This window comes from Rosa chinensis, chromosome 4 (assembly GCF_002994745.2).
Source record: "Rosa chinensis cultivar Old Blush chromosome 4, RchiOBHm-V2, whole genome shotgun sequence".
Lineage (NCBI taxonomy): Eukaryota > Viridiplantae > Streptophyta > Magnoliopsida > Rosales > Rosaceae > Rosa > Rosa chinensis.
The window spans coordinates 11,072,749-11,090,621 of NC_037091.1; the positions used below are offsets into that span (position 1 = coordinate 11,072,749).

The following is a 17,873-nucleotide window of genomic DNA, read 5'->3' on the forward strand; positions in this document are numbered from 1 at the left end:
ATTTATCACGTGTATTTACTACTTAGAATGTGGAGTAGACTCGAGTATTCGTTAATCATTCATGTGTTTAGAACCGCTACATGGTTGGTGTGCCACTATGCTGACGCTTCCTTACCAAGGATGTGGCATTTTTTTAGATTAAGAGTTTCCTTGGTCAATATGACAATTTTCCAGCCTGACGGAGTACTAGAGAATTAGTAACTCCATTAGTGTCCATTTGGACATAGAATTTATATTCAGATCCATTGATCTGATGTTGTTATGAGTGGGTCGCTAGTGACTCTTGATTCTATCATTTATACCATTTGTAACCTCTTTCATATGAATGCTATTATTTGATCCGAAAAAAACCCTACCACAAACATCAAAATAAAAATAAATTCAAAAATGGTCGAAAACAGTGATTTTGGGTTTGCAGGAGGCAAAACAACATGCATTTAATCATGTTATTATTGAAATTGATACGAGGGAATGTGTTTTTGACTTGCAATGTTTGGAGAAAAATAGGTATGTAGAGAGTGTACGTGTAGATTTTTTTTTTTGGCTGAAGTCAAAGGTTAAGAGAGGCAAGGAGCCACCTTAACCTTTGAGAAATTATTAAAGAAGAAAGAAAAAAATATACAAAAGGGAGGGGGAACAAAAACCAAAACCTCCCATACCAAACAGAAAACAGCTATAGGAAAAAACAACTAACAAAAACGGAAATTCGGCATTCCCAAACTGTCACTCTGACAATGTCTGTCAATGAAAGGAGGAGCTAGATCCCACCAAGTCAGATCACTAGAAGTCGTACTGTAATTCGCTAATGCATCTGCAACGCGATTCCCTTCCCGAAAGATATATGAAGATCGGAATTGCATTTGAGAAATACGATATAAACAATTACCCCACTCAATACGAAGCTGCCAAGGCACTAAATCCGGGGACTGCAGAAAGTTTAGAACTAGGGAAGAGTCAACTTCTAGCCATACATGTTTCCAGTCCCTTACCCAAGCTAGCTCAATAGTCTTAATGACAGCCATTACCTCTGCCGCTATCAAACTAGGAATGTTATGATTAGAAGCAAAGGCACCAATGAATTCTCCTCTGTAGTCACGAAAAACGGCTCCATAACCACAACGGCCTGAATCTTGCTTCCAAGCACCGCCAGTATTTATTTTCACCCACCCAAAAGGAGGAGGGAACCAATTAACCTCAATAACTGACAGAGTACGGCGCGGCTTGTATTGAACTCCAAAATGCTTCAACACTTTAAGATCAAGAAGAGAGTTGGTCATATAGCTGGAAGCAATGCGACTTGCTGCTTGAACATGCCCAACAATTAAACAGCAAATTATTGCCACATTGAAACCCTGACCTTCATGCTTCATTTTATTCCTTGCTTACCATATAAACCATAGAACAGTGGTAAAACATGCCAACCACAACTCCTTCAACTGAGGACTACGATTAACCAATCCCACTTGCCATACCTCAATTTATGAACTGGGGACAGTACCTAACTCAAATTTAGAAAACATACAGCACCAAATCTGGTTGGAATAAGAACATTCTAGAAAAATATGAGCTAATGATTCAGAGTTCCTACCACATAGACCACACCTCGTTGCCAAAGCCACTCCTCTTCTTTGTAAAAAATCGTCTGATAGTATCATACCCCGTAGCACCTTCCAAGTTAGTAAAGACATTCTAGGAGTGATAAATTTAAATTTAGACATTCTAGGAGTGTACGTGTAGATTAAATGAAGTTTTTGTCTGATTTCTTTTATTCTATTCATTGTAATTTCATCTTATTTGATTGAAATCGGGCAATGCACCTTCTAACAAGGAATCTACTTATGTTTCATGACTTTCATGTATAGTTTAATAATAGTCTTCATATTCAATGGTAAACCCATATTCTCGAACAAACAAAAAAAAGCAAAAAAAAAAAATCCGTTGAGTTACATTGGAAATGATTGTGAGGGTCTTTTTGACTATTTGCATGAGCCAAAGGAAGTTTATTTGGTTTGGGGTCGACTCTTTCCTGATGCATGATTTCATTCGGCGTCTTTAATTATATGTAATTGTATGCACCATGTCTATCATTCTCATGAAAAGAAATCAAGATAAGCATGCTTCAGTGAATTATATATCAACAAACATTTTTGGGTTTTGTTGGTGGTATGTCCCTCACCCTTTTCCTTATTGATTTTTGTCTACGATAAGCCTAGTTTACCATGATTTCGGCTATCTGAAAATAGATTGGCTTCAATTTTCAAAAAAGAAGAAGAAAAGATTGGCTTCTTTCCTTTGATGTTTTAGAAGTTTTACTCTATTATCTTATCTCTGCCTCTCTACTCTCTTCAAATTGTAATAATTTTTACTTTAAAGGAGCCTAGACTGGCATGCATACATGAGCAATGACATTTTTGCCGTAACATGATTCCTCCTCAGCCGCCTATCTAGACTGGCATACGTACATTAGCAATGACGTTACTTCCCAAGTAGAAAAGTCAAGAGAGAGTTCCATCCAGTATTCTCTTCGATCTTCAGTAGTAGAAGGACACCCGAAATCTATAAATCCACGATCTCAATCCCTCAACTCACCAAAAAGAACCCACCTTTCAGCAAAATCGATCGAGATGGCAGCAACTCATATCTCAGAGGTGGTTCTTGAATCCTCCAATGGCCGCAGGACCATGCCTGTGCTTGGCTTCGGCACAGCATCCAACAATTTACAACGAGAGGTTTTCATAGAAGCTGTTCTCGAGGCCATAAAGCTCGGTTACCGCCACTTCGACACAGCTTCCCTGTACGGCTCGGAGCAGAGTCTGGGAGTAGCCATAGCCCAAGCACTCAAACTCGGCCTCGTGGCTTCTCGAGACAAGCTCTTCATCACTTCAAAGCTTTGGTCTAATGATGCTCACCCTGATTTGGTTCTTCCTGCTCTAAAGAAATCCCTTCAGAATCTTGAATTGGATTACCTTGATCTGTATCTGATTCACTGGCCCATCAGTGCGACGCCTGGGAAATTGAGTCACTTTCTCGAGGAGAAGGACCAAATGCCGATGGACTTCAAGGGCGTGTGGGCAGCCATGGAAGAAGCTCAGAGACTTGGCCTCACCAAATCCATTGGAATCAGCAATTTCTCTACCAAAAAGACTCAGAATTTGCTCTCTTTTGCTACTATTCCTCCTTCAGTCAATCAAGTTGAGATGAGCCCATTTTGGCAACAAAAGAAGCTCAGAGAATTCTGCAAAGCCAATGGTATAGTTGTGACTGCCTTCTCCCCATTGGGTGCCATAGGAACCAGTTGGGGTACCAATTATGTTCTCGAAAGCAAAGTGCTTAATGAAATCGCTAAGGCTCGGGGAAAGACTGTTGCTCAGGTCTGCATTAGATGGGTTTATCAGGTAGGAGCAACTCTTGCAGTGAAGAGCTACAACAAGGAGAGGTTGAAGCAGAATGTGCAGGTGTTCGACTGGGAACTAACAGAAGAGGATCTTGAGAAGATCAATCAAATCCCACAGCGCAGAATGATATCTCGAGAAGAAGAGTTGGTTACGGCTACTGGACCATACAAGTCCCTTGATGAGTTATGGGACGGAGAGTATTAACTTTACATTGTATGACAATATATGTTTATTTGTATCAAAATAAGGGTGCCAACTAGGTCATGTATCTAATTGTATAAGACGTCTATTCGATTCTGAAAACGTAATAACGTATTGCTTGGTTTTCATTCAAAAAAAAATTGTAATAATTTTCATCATTAAACATTTGATAATAATTTCCAAATTTAATATAATATTACAATATTTAATTGTGAATAATAAATCATGTTTAAAAAATGGCTGAAACTACTGTAGAAAAATCATATCAATTCTGATTCTTAGGTGAGTTAGTGTTGACACAAGTGAGTTGCTCCTGCGTTTGTTGTCTTTATCATATAGTTGTAGACTTGTAGTGCATGTTTGGAGTCGGGGCCTTTTTTTGGCTCCTTGAGTCAGTCATTTTAGAGTTTCAGTGTGAAGTCTAGTGACCATTTCTGTGTTAGAGATGTTGCTTAAAACTCGTTGTAAGCAGTTCATTATTAATGGAGTTCTTCTTGATTAAAAAAAAAAAAAAATTCTGATTCTTAAAAGAGTTTTATAGAGAACATATAGGAAATGCTGGTAGCAACCACACATTCCCAATGTGCCATTGTTCATAAGACATTGATCCATTATAATTAAGTAATTGATCGAATAGTGCAATCTATAAACATTCAAATTAAGTTTTTAGTGGAGTTCCAGAGCTTCAACTCTACATTCTTGCCATGAGCGAGACCAACATAGATGAATAGTTTTTTTTGACTTTGTCAAGGGGAACCCAAAGGCTTCCTAGGCCCAAGATAAACCCCTTCGGCGCATGTGAAATGCTCCAACATAGTTATATATTTATTAATATTATGGATAACGTCCATACCCAAAATTTATTGAAATATAAACTAGAAGTACAAATGGGAAAGACAAGGAGCAACCCAGGAACAAGAACAATAGTACAAATGCTAAGAACAGATGGAACAAATTACAAAGAGGAGTGGCGTATCAAATGATCTAAGTGATCGAGTCATTTTCTTTCCCTGTTAATTTCCAGGAGGCATCCCTCGTTTGTAATTATTCTACCCTTAGAAAACAACAGCAATAATTTCTTAGAAGCAATTAAGCTCATATTTGGAAAAGAAAGTCTAATTAAGCTCTGGCCTATAAATCAGTTCGTGATGCGCCAAATGAAACACCCCCCTCCCTTTCTCTCTCTGAGCAAATTATATGTCGATCAAAATGGAGTCTTCGGTTCTGAAATTGATCTTAATCTTAAGTGCAATATCTGTTTGTTACTGTACGTAGCTCCTCCATGCAACCTTCAACCGCGAGGGCGCGAGGCTGGAAGGAAATGAGACGGATAGTGTGGCATTGCTAGCCATCAAAGCTAATATACAACATGATCCGAACCAGGTCACGAGCACCTGGAACGACTCCATTCACTTTTGTTTTTGGCATGGTGTCACCTGCAGTCCAAGGCATCAGCAGAGGGTCACAAAGCTGGACCTCAGCTCTCAAAGCATGGCCGGCTCCATTTCCCCACATGTAGGAAATCTAAGCTTCCTAAGTGTTCTTCGCCTCTATAACAAATTAACAATAGCTTCTCTCGTGAAATTCCTCTAGAAATGGGGAATTTGCGTAGGTTGCAGGTATTAGCTCTACAGAATAACTCATTTAGTGGCCCCGTTCCTGCCAATATATCCAATTGCTTTAACCTCTTTCTTCTCGATATTGGTTTCAACTTTCTGGTAGGGGAAATTCCTCCCAAACTCGGTGGCTTGTCTAAGGTTCAGTATTTTGTCTTGCAACATAACAATATAACAGGAGAGATCCCTCCTTCCTTGGGGAACCTTACGTCTCTCCAGGCATTTGCTCTTTCTTACAATAACTTGGTAGGAAGCATCCCCACGTCTCTAGACGCATTGAACAAATTAACATTTTTCTCAGTTGCCATGAATAATTTGTCTGGTACCATTCCTCCCTCCATCTTCAACATGTCTACTCTTCTAACTTTTTTCTCCATAGGACAAAACCAAATTCAAGGGAGTCTTCCCACAAATTTGGGGAAATCTTTTCCTCGCCTCCAATTCTTTCTCATTACCCTGAATCTATTTACCGGATATAGTCCTCATTCAATATCCAATGCCACAGATCTTTGGACATTCCAAGTCCAAGGTAACAGACTAACCGGACAGGTGCCGGACTTGCAAAAACTTCATAACCTCGGGAGGTTCAATATTGAAGCCAGTCAACTTGGAATGAGTAAATATGGTGATTTGAGTTTTCTCTCCGGCTTAAGCAATGCCAAAATGTTAGAATCATTGATTTTAAGTGATAACAATTTTGGAGGGACGTTGCCCACATCGATATCCAATCTCACAACCAAGTTTGAGGAGCTTCAGATTGAAGGGAACCAACTACATGGAAGCATCCCAGCTGAGATAGTAGATCTGGTCTACTTGAAAACACTCACTTTGGGAAGAAACAACTTATAGGTAATATTCCCACACACTTCGGGAAGCTTTCAAAGCTTGTTCTATTGACTCTTCATGAAAATGAGTTATCAGGGAGTGTTCCATCCTCTCTAGGAAATTTGAGCATGCTAATTGAACTCATGTTACAAGAAAATAATCTTCAGGGCAACATTCCTTCAAGCCTAGGTGCATGCCACAAGATGCTGCAATTAAATCTTTCTCAAAATAGCTTTAATGGCTCAATACCTCCGCAAGTATTTAATGGCCTCCCTTCCTTGTCAATTTCATTGGATTTGTCCAGAAACTTATTCTTTTCTGGTTCCCTTCCCGAGGAGGTTGGAAAGTTGAAGAATCTTGCTATATTGGATGCTTCTGATAACGTGTTAACGGGACATCTTCCTAAAAGCCTTGGTAGCTGTGAGAGTTTAGAAGTCTTACATTTGCAAGGCAACTTCTTTGAGGGGCCAATTCCTCCGTCAATGACTTCATTGAGAGGAATTCAAGATTTAGACCTTTCTCGCAACAATCTGTCAGGTGAAATTCCACAATTTTTAAAGGGTTTTCCCTTAAAGAATCTGAACCTCTCTTTCAATCAGTTTTCAGGAGCTGTACCAATTGATGGTGTCTTTAAAAATGTACGTGCAACCTCAATTATTGGAAACACCGGGCTGTGTGGCGGTATTGCTAAGCTCTTGTTGCCCAATGCAACTCTAAAGAGTCCAAAAGACTGTCTCGTAGCATGAAATTAATAATCTCTGTAGTGTCCGCTCTTGCTCTTCTTGGAATAGCTGTGGTGCTCTTCTATGTACTTCATTTGTCAAGAAAGAAATAACAGTGAGCACTTTGGAGAACTCTCTTTTGCAAGTTTCATATGCAACTCTCCTGAAAGCTACAGATGGGTTCTCTTCAACTAATTTGATTGGTACAGGCGGTTTTGGATCTGTGTATAGAGGCACTCTGGATAATATTGATGGAGTTATTGTTGCTGTGAAGGTGTTTAACATGTTACAGAAGGGAGCTTCAAAGAGTTTCATTGCCGAGTGTGAGGCATTGAGGAATATTAGACATCAAAATCTGGTTAAGATTATAACTGCATGTTCAAGTGTTGATTTCCATGGCAACGATTAATTTCAAGGCTCTGGTTTATCAGTTTATGGATAATGGAATCTTAGAAGAATGGTTGCATCCATGCACAAGAGCAGAAGAGGTAAGAGACAGAGACACCACTTTAAATCTTGTTCAGAGACTAGACATCGCCATTGATGTTGCTTGTGCATTAGATTATCTTCACAATCATTGTGATACACCAATAGTTCATTGTGATCTCAAGCCAAGTAAGGTTCTTTTGGACAAAGAGATTACTGGACACATTTCTGACTTTGGGTTGGCAAGGATTCTCTCAAAGCTAACGAATAATGTTTCTGAAAATCAATCAAGCTCCATAGGAATCAGAGGATCAGTTGGTTATGCTGCTTCAGGTAATTTTACCCATATGCTGCACAATTTTCTCTCCTAGTTTTACAATTATATACTTCAGTGATGTGCTATTATATTTTATGTATAATTATAGTGACAAATACTTGTGATATTGTTGAACTGTAGAATATGGTATGGGAAGTGATCAGGTGTCGACATATGGGGATGTATACAGTTTTGGTATTCTCTTGTTAGAGATGTTTACAGGGAAGAGACCCACTGATTGCACGTTCAGTGATGACTTGAATCTTCACCATTTTGTAAAGACAGCTCTCCCTGAGCGCGTTGCAGAGATTGCAGGTTCAATGGTTCTTCTAGGAGGCATAAACAATATTAATGAAGCTCACCACCAATCGAACGTGAAAATACAGAAAATTGAAGAGTGTGTCCCTGTCTTTGATACTTGGAATCGGAGTTGCGTGTTCTGCCTAGTCCCCAACAAACCAAAAGGAGACGAGTGATGTTGCATCCGAATTACAGTCTAATAAGGATGATCTTCTCAGCTAGAACCTTATAAAAAATCATTACAGTTGTGTGATGGCTTTCATATCTGATATATCTCCTTTGACTTGTACTAGTCATATGCATGAAAGAAGTTGTGCTATTCTTTTACAAACTATTCTCCTGTTTGGCGATGCATATAACACCATGGAAATTTGTTTAGGCGGATTGCTGGTTGTCATACTCTGTTGTTGTTTTCATGTCATTTTGTATCGAGTGAGCACGAAATTTATATTAATATTGCCTCTCTAAGAATGAATTGTACGATACTGCAAACTTTCCTGTACAAAATTTATTCCGAAATATTCAATCTTATTTATTTGTAGTCTATAGAGTTAATCTTTTTTTTTTTTTGGTTACATAGTCTATAGAGTTAATCGTTATATATATTCTCTTTCAGATATGACATCTTTTGTTGATTTATCCTCATCATCCTGTAGTTTAGAGCAAAACTCCAACAGTAGAAATTATAAAGAAGCAAAAGTCAAAGTTTTAGCTTATATTTTTTATTCAACTCTAATAGATTCCCTATTTTGCAGCAATTCCTAAAATCTCCATAATTATTCCTTAAAATTTTAGAGATTGCTGTAAATTTAGGAAATTTGATTTTCTCTTTCCTCACTTTCCCTAAAATGACGATATTTATAGGAAATCTGTTAGAGCAAAAGAGGCTTATTTTTCCCTAAAATAGAGAAAAATCAAAATATAGGGAAGCTATTGGAGTTACTCTTAGTGATCTGAACCTTTACTTAAGGTCATTCTTCAACAAATATTGTGCACTTTACGCATAATAAGGCAGAGGTCTCTCTCTCTGACGAAACGCGCCGCACGTGCCTAAACTTTGGTTGAGTTTAGCTGAGGTCCTCTCGTCCGATGGCACTCCACGTCGGGGGCTTGCCTCATCATTGTTGTGAGGCTGCCGGACGGGCGATGATGGTCTAGGGTTCTTTGGCTTCTTGGATCTGCAATGGCTCGAATCCTGATCGTTTGATCTGATCTTGTTTTGTTCGAAGCTTCTCTGTGGCTGGGGGAGTCGTGGGGCCTGGTTCAAGGGCGACGATGGCTGGTGTTTAGGTCCAGACAACGGCGACAGCGCAGCATCATCGTTGAGATGCAGCCGGCGCTCTAGGGGCACAGTGGATTCTTTTCATTTTGGATCTGGTCTGGTGCTTTTTGGGTTCGATGTTGTCCTCGAGGTGGTGGCGGTGTGGTGTGGGCGGCGACGGTATGGGGCGGTTGTGGTAGTGGCTCGCTGGTGGCGTGCGTCGTCCTCAACACAGGAAGGTGGAGACGTAACAAGGCTGGGTCAACGATTTGGGCCTAGGGTTTCTGTTTTTTCTTTGGGCCAATTGGGCCATTCAATAGTTAGCTTTCCTTTTTTTAAGGAACTCTAGGTTAGTAATTTTATTACTTTCAATAATTCCCTAGTTTTTTAGGGAGCTATGCACTTTTGTGCCTTTAGTGAATCCTCCGAAGTAGTACTGATGGAGGATTCCCGCTATCTTAATGTATTTAATGTCAAATGATGGTAGCGGAAGGGTATGTAAAGGTCATTCTGGCTTTTGATGAATATATTGGCTTCTGCCTTCTTTCAAAAAAAAAAAAAAATTGTGACAGAGTATTATTCAAATTGAAAATTATATGGAGATCTGATTAGCATATTTTGTTTTATCTGGTGGGTTTTACTTGTCTATAAACTATACAACGAACAAATGACAAAACAATCTTCAATTGGGTGGCTGATTTTTTGTCCTTACAATTCTTGAAATGAAACCTTGTTGCTGATGAGCAAATCGATGATTAAGTTATATTGTCAATTGATCAGGATAAAGTATTTTCAATATATATATATATATATATATATATATATATGTATGATAGAGCCCTTCTAGTGAAGGATTTATATATATATATATATATATATATATATATATATATATATATATGATAGAGCCCTTCTAGTGAAGGATTTTATTTATTTATTTAATTTTTTTTTTTTTTAAGGATTGCTTGTGGGATTCATTTTTTGATCATATATTGACATTTTGACCGTTTCATTTTTAAGTCTTTATGAGATTATTTCTGTAAATTTTTAGTTAAATTGATAATCGTGAAGGTATCGAATAAGATCAAATCAATAGACGAACCAAATCTGTCTAACCTGAACCGTTCATATTCGTTACGAACGCCTTAACGATTTTCAATGTGGCTAAAAATTTGCATAAGTGATGTACTTATGTAAACCTAAAAATCTAATAGTCAATTTGCCAATATATAATCGAAAAGTGAGTCCTGCAAGAGATCCCATAAAATGACCGACCAATAAGCTTCCTCAGTTTTTTGTAGGCCTGGGATCGGTTATGAAAACGTCATATTTTGCTGGAACCGGAACCGGAACCGTTAATCTTGTTTCGGTTCGGTTACCATGTTATTTATATTAGGAACTGTTCGAGAACTGAACCGTTTAGTTCGGTTCGGTTTTGACCTGTTTTCGGTTCCTGTACCTAACAACAAAATGAAAGAATATTACAATTTCCCAGCTACACAAGACTGCAGCACAGCACATATAAACTCAATCAACTGATGAACTTCAATAGTTCAATGTTTCATCTTCAGAAAGTACAGACACTTATATACTAATATACCTAGAAAAGGGACAGGATTGAAAGTTTTCGCATCAACCAAAACCGAAAAATTGAGAGAGAAATTAACTTGAACGAAAAATCAAACTGCCTTACAGTGTTGGGTTCTTGCACCGAAAGCTTCACCGGCAGAGAAAGAAGGAGGCAAACAGAAACAGAGAGCTCGAGGGAGGCCTTGTTGTCTCGAAGTGGGGGGAGAGTGAAAATGGGATGATAGGGTTGAGACGGGGAAAGAGGATTTCGATTTGGGATTTGGGATTTATGATTTCGAAGCACAGAACCACAGATGAAATGGGATGATTTGAGTTTTGCATTTTTGAATTGAGGAAGGACAATTTTGACTTCGAAAGCTAGGTTTGGAATTGGGGGATGAACTAAGGAGGATCGAGAGAGGAAGTGAGGAACTGAGGTTTGACTGTTTGAGGTCATGTTTGATCGAAGTCACATTAGGTCTAGACGTCGAGTTAATGAAACAGGCCTAGGCTTAGGGCAATAGGGCTTTAATTAGTTGAATTATGGGCTTTCATTTGTGGTAGGCCTGCATATCTCGGTTCCTGCGGTTCTTATATGTTCACAAACAATAGAACCGGAACCGAACCGAAGACATGAAAACGGTTCGGCTCTTGAAAAATGACATGTTAATAATACTAAAACCCGAACTGAACAGCCGGTTTCGGTTTGATTCGGTCCGGTTCCACCGGTTCTCAGTGCTAAAGTCCCAGGCCTAGTTTTTTGGGTTAATCTAGAAAATGTTCATATATCTAACAGTCATTTCAGTCTTTTTGAGACTTTTAACGTTAATGAAAATACAATATACTCTTTCAAAAGGAAAAAAGAAAAATACACACACACACACAAAAGAGACAAATTAACCCAGAAGAAAGGAGATTTAATTAACCAAACCCAAAACCCACATCCAAATACTAAAACCCTAAGACAAAGTCCCTTTGGGGACATCTGATAAAATAGGAACGATACAGAGAACATTAGCATGACCCCTACGCAAGGATAACACGCATAAATTCAGAAATGGCCCAAATTTTTGGTTCCTCAACCTTACCCACTGACACCATCTAAATCTTCTACACCTTTTTACTTCCAAACCCAAATTCCCCAGTTTGGATTTCGAATTCCGAACCCAAATTCCCTATATGACCACCTTTGGACAGATTCTATGGGAAGATGAAAGGGAGCAGCCGAGCGGTTGTTGAAATGAGAACGAGAGAACTTCGTGGAAATTGGAGGAGAAATGCATAAAGTTGAAGCATTCTGAAAAGAGAAAGCATTTGATAGATTGGAAGAAGAAAACTGATGATACTTATAACACCCATATAGAGACTTGGAACAAGGAGAGGGATAGGGTTGTTGCCACAATAAAGTCTCTTCAGGATAAGATACAGCAGGATAAATGTCATGTTGAAGATCTTGACAAAATGCAAAAGTATATTGCCGATATGGAGGTAGTTCAAAAGAAGAATGTACGTTGATGATCTTCAGCGGGAGAAAGAACATCATTGGAAGCAAGTTAAAAGTCATGAGTAGAGGATTCAGACGATGAGCTCATTCACATTCTTTGGGCATGATATCCCGGATACTCACCTGGGCTTCTTTTCCTTTGTGTGGTTCATTTATATGGTCCTTAGCCATATGATCTGCGGATGAGTATATTATAGATTCATTTTAGGTCATAGTATTAATGGTGCATTTGTTGCTATATATTATACCTCATCTGTTACGATGTATGCAGTAGGCATTGATGATTTTTTTCCCTTGGCTAGGCTACGCTTGGATTTGTGATTTAATGTCGATTCTCACTCAATTTGCTTCCATTATCGTTTCTTTCTGGGTGCATCATATAGCACAGAGATTGGACCAAAGGTATCTATCTGATATATCAAGTGCATGTCAGAGATATTTCTGTCGACTGTTTGCAGCTTTTTCCACGATCATGATGACTATAGGTTTGACGATGCTAGGTATCTATGTTTTTGAGAGTGATGGATCCAGAGTTGATCCATCTTCACGTCTCTCAGTATCTCCATCTCCATCTCTTTCTAGCATGTCTTTTGCACCTGACTTGCACTTTTGGGAGATCTTTCACTTAGCTATCATGACCGTAACTACAGTGGGATATAGAGATATTGCTTTTTTGACTACTTCTGGGAGATTATTCGCCACATTTTGGATTCCCATCTCTATTCCCTTGTTTATTGTAGCGTCATCGTATATTGTGGAAGCTATTATACACTATTCTAGTCGTCGACCTATGACATGTATTATTTGATAAATGGCAGCCAATAAAAAGATAGGGAAAGAGCGGATCTCCTTGTCTCAAGCCTCTGAGATTTTTTTTTGGCCAGTTTAAAATATTGCTCATGGATCCATTTTTTTACCATATATTGGCATGTTGGACGTTTAGTTTATAGGTCTTCATGAGTAGATTTTTTTATGCAAATTCTTAGCCAAATTAATAATCATTAAGGTACCAAACCATATCAAATCAATGGACGAATTAAATATGTCCAACCTGAACTGTCCGCGACTACGAACGCCTTAACGATTTTCAATGTGGCTGAAAATTTGCATAAGTGATGTACTCATTTTTTAAACCCAAAATGAGCATTTGTCCTCACAAGACTTGTCTTGAAGAAATTGAGCCAATGTCAGTGGCTCAAGCTATATATTGTCGACAAGTTCGAAATATATTATTTAGAGGCTAAATATAGCCTACCTGCAGAATTATGGAAGATTATGCAAGCTGCAAGAAAAGGCACGCCCATGCGAATATTCATACTCCATTCAATTAAGGAATATAGAATGCACGTGGGGAAGCATTCAACTACATTTCATGGTGGCCAATTGGAAAACCTATCATGATTCCATTAGTGCTTAATTGGAAAACCTATCATGATTCCATTAGTGCTTAATTAGAAAACCTATCACGATTCCATTAGTGCTTAATTATAAAACTTATCATGATTCCATTAGTGCTTAATTGGAAAACCCATCATGATTTGTTTAAGGCCAACCACTGTGGCTTGGAAGCACATATATAGAGGCTACGACGAAGTAACAAGACACAATTCATCAATTAATCTCTACGATTATCCACGCCTTTCCAGAACAACCCCTTTCCTTCTCTTACCGGTGACCACACTCCAGTCCCAAAATACTCAGGAGCCGACTGTCAGTGCCACCAAACCCTCTTTCAACGTGCTTCGGTCCTAGTCTCCTCGGGAGTCGACTGTAGTACCGTGACCACAATGGTTAAGGAACCAACCAAGCAAGGGTAACGCCTCACAAACCAGCCAAGCTAAAGTCACGCTTTAGCAAGTTCTCCCCACTTCCCAGTGATTTTCGCTTTGCTCGATCTATGACGTTGAGTATCGATTGTGTGATTTTGAAAAAGCTTAGCAAAAGTTGTCACCACGAGGCACAAAGAATCTAGTGACGAGGTTGGTGCTCTCCTCGTCCACAATCGCTCGAAACAAGTCAGGTCAAGGGACACCCCCGACGACCTCACCCGAACGGTGCTAGCACGCCCACCCAGAAAAGAGACTGTTGACCAGCTACAACAAAACTGGAGCCAAACATTTTGGCACGCCCAGTGGGACATACGACATAGCGTTTCTTCGCGATCGCATCCATTGGGAATCAAACCGTTATCAAAAGGTTTACGTCAACTGCCTGAAACACAAGACCTCCAGCTACAAGCCACACTGCCATGTGAATTGTCGTGGTCTTTCTAAAGAGCAAGTAAGTCAAAAATTTGCTTTTAATTCCCCATCTCCCAAGATGGCAACCGACGAAGAACGAAACCCGATCGCTACCACCGATTTGGTTAGCGATGATTGGCGAGCAATGGGTTTCATACCCATCCCCCTTCCGGAGAATGCGAGTGTGGAACAAAAGCTTGAGGTTTTTCGAAAGAATAATGATTCTTTTTATGAAAAGATGTTTAAAAACCTCACTGAACAAGAACAGAGGCATGGGGCCCTGTTGAGCATGGTTTGGAGACTCGAACAAGAATAAGCATGCGGTAGCCTCAGAGATTTGATGCAACTAAGCAAGAGAAACCACGAGCAGCTCATGGACCTGATAAGTGCTCAGAGTCAAACCATCGCTTCAGAAGTCGCGACGATTGGCAAAGAAGGATCTAACGTCGCGACTCAGTGGCCATGCAGAAGGCTGACCTCGATCAGGCCAGAGAGGTTCTACATAAAACACTGGGAGATCCTACCGCCATTCTGGGCTCTCTAGGTCAGTCCCCCATATCTGGCATGTACCGCCAATGCTCGAGACAAAGTCATCAGTAGCGGCACGGAAACCCACATTCTGGCTATAACCACCACGTCGGCCAGGAGTAAGGCAAATACTCTGACTATCAGTGAAAAAGTCGATAAGGCGCCAACTGTCAAGTAGAAAAGCGGGACTTTAAATAGTGCTAGGGGAATCGACCTTGAGCTTGTCATAGCTGCCCAATACGACAGCGATGGATACAAGTGCGTATTCGAAGAATCTCTAGGGGTTGACCAGGCTGGAAGTTCAGCGAAGGTCACCGCGACCGCGAAGAGTCAAACAGCAGCAGGACTTACGTTGCAGACGTCAGCCCAACCCAAGACAGCTCGTGTAGGCGGCATATTATGGACTGGTCAAACATCATAGGCGCCACCCTTGATCCGGCCAGTTGGTGAAACAATATCCCACGTCCCTCCTCCTCCCCCGGATCCCTGGTACATAACGAGAGAAGAGGTAGATGAGATGATTAGGGCCGCGAACCAGAGGCCTAACTTGGAGGAGGCCTATCAGGGGCCGTTCCCACCACACATTATGCAGTCACCTTATCCTAGGGGATATAAGAAAATCACGTTCTCTACTTTCTCGGGAGAGGAAGTCAAAAGTGTCGCGGCCTATTTGGCTAGGTTTCGAGTACAGTGTGACCAATACCAGAACGATGACAGTCTGAAATGTAAGATCTTCGCCACTTCTTTGTCGGGTGCTGCCTTCACCTAGTTCACTAAGCTGCAACCAGGATCAGTTGCGAGTTGGCCCGTGATGGAAAAGATGTTCAAGGAAACTTTCGAGACTATCGAGCCTGAGGTAGATCTGGCTTCACTTACTTAGATGGCTCAGCAGCCAACTGAATCTGCTATCACATACCTTCAGTTCTTCCAGATACAGAAGGGGAAGTTGAACGTGATTCTGCCGGAGAAAGAACTGGTGAAGTTGGCAATCAAAGGTTTAGAGCCTCGCCAACGCAAGAAGCAGCATGGAAGCATGTTCAGCTCTATGGGGGAACTGATCACAGAAGTAGGAAGTTTCGAGCACTTGCACAGAGAGATAGACGCTATGAAAAACATCTCGAAAGGGACATACATCCCAGGGAAACACTGAACAGTGGTTGCGCTCAGCCATCAATCTAGTTCCTATGATCCTTACTATAGGAGCGAGGAATCCGGCCTGGCAGAGTCTGAGGAAGATGAAGTAGCAGCACTCAAGCTCACGGGAAAGAAGGCATCAGCGCTAAAGCAACTGAAGCTATGCAAAGAGCCGGTGAAACTCAAGTCGGTGGTCTTCACCAAACCTGAATTCGCAAGTTATACCTATGATGCTAATAAAGCTCATGAGATCTTAGATGAGATGATCATTGCGAAGATGGTGAAGACTGACTTCGGGCCATTCCCCAAACCAGATTAGCTTAGGGGAAAGAAATACTGTAAGCTCCACAATTTGTGGAATCATAACACAGCTGACTGTGTCTGGTTGAAGGATCAGATCCAGATCTGGGTGAATAACTGTAGCTTACAGGTTGAAACGCCGCAGCGGTGCTGGTAGATTTAGATCCCTTCCCAGACACTAGAGTCAACATGGTTGACGTGGTTTGGGATACAAAGGATCAACAGAGGTGGAGCCTAGATAGTACCATCGGGGGCTTAGAAAAGGTGACTGAACAGTTCGTGAAGCGGAGATCCAAGATGGCTCCACCTATTATTCTATGCTCATGGTGCAAGGAGGAATGTGATATCCAAGAGTTGCATGAAGAGGACGAACGGACTGTTCACTTTGGCTCCTTACCACCAATGAAGTTACTAACACATTCTATAAGCTTCCAGCCAGGTAGCCCAAGAACGCATGCCGGGTTAGGAACTTCTTCCCCAAAGGATTCTAACTTGTTCAAGAAGCTGAAGGTTACGAGAGAAAGAGAAAGGGCAAACGAACGGCCTGATGTTACGACTAGACCTTATATTCCCCTGGCGTTGACGTCCTCCTTCAAAGAAGGAAGATGGTATACATAGAAAAAGGGCAAGGCGATGGAGATGAGCTCTTCAAGGAAGAGAAAACTCCAGCGGAGGTTTGGAAAAGCAAAGCGAACCTTGGAAGCACTGGATCAGGGGTTGATTAAACCATCGTAGTTGGTGAGATCTCCAAAAGAATACCAGAGATAGGTGGAGGCACTGACCTCCGAAAGGTTCATCGCCCCTCGGGTTTTCCAGGGGCGTCCTAAGATGTTGTAACGGGCTTTAAAAACTAGCGCTCGCGGGAAGGACATTCAGGAGAAGTCCCTAGCTCTCGCAAGGCGAGAATTGCTGCCAGCTTGTAAAGTCAGTGTTTGGCGGAGAATATCTCCCAAAGGAAGAGATAGCGAGCCTTCAATCTTTAACAGGCTGGGGGGCAAAGACAATCGATCTGCAATTATGCAATGGAGGCCTAAGAAGTTTCAAAGCATAGTGGTTGTGAACTCAGAAGGGGCTTCATCAGTGAAGCAGAGGCAGGACTCACCCAAGAAGGAATTTACCTCTGCGACAGATCAGCAAGAGCAGGTCATGATCCAAAAAGAAGGATTGTTGGCTACTTACGTCGCAAGCAAGTTCGCGGAGGAAGTGGACTTGAGCTCTCCCGCTGTGGAATCAGAAGAAGCAGACATGTTGGACATTACATGTAACATGGTGTATGTCCTATCATCAAAATATGACTTACCAGTGGCAGCTCAGGAATTCCAAGCAGAGGATGATAAATCATTGGACAAACGAACGTTCGAGATCACCTCAGCGGCGTCATCTTTAGCGAAGAAACCCACGTCGAAGGAAGTCGAAGCAGCAGAGGCTGCAAACACCAATGTGAGAGACCAGGACATGAGTTTCAGCAAGCCAACGCCAGCAATTGTGTAACACATGAAGCCATTGTATATGACCGCCGATGTGAACGACATCAAA

General features: G+C 40.8%; 1 protein-coding gene, 1 non-coding gene and 1 pseudogene across 2 annotated transcripts; all 3 read left to right on the forward strand.

Annotated features, from left to right (window-relative positions):
• Positions 1-2,503: 2,503 nt before the first annotated feature.
• On the forward strand, positions 2,504-3,708 carry LOC112200566 (non-functional NADPH-dependent codeinone reductase 2). The gene has a single exon (XM_024341601.2). It carries the CDS (start codon positions 2,625-2,627, stop codon positions 3,597-3,599), a length of 975 nt encoding a protein of 324 aa, XP_024197369.1. The 5' UTR covers positions 2,504-2,624; the 3' UTR covers positions 3,600-3,708.
• A 1,483-nt stretch (positions 3,709-5,191) lies between these two features.
• LOC112198798 lies at positions 5,192-7,977 on the forward strand (annotated as a pseudogene).
• A 3,623-nt stretch (positions 7,978-11,600) lies between these two features.
• LOC112201271 lies at positions 11,601-11,703 on the forward strand. The gene has a single exon (XR_002936713.1). It is a non-coding gene; the product is annotated as a U6 spliceosomal RNA (small nuclear RNA).
• The last annotated feature ends 6,170 nt before the right edge of the window (positions 11,704-17,873 follow it).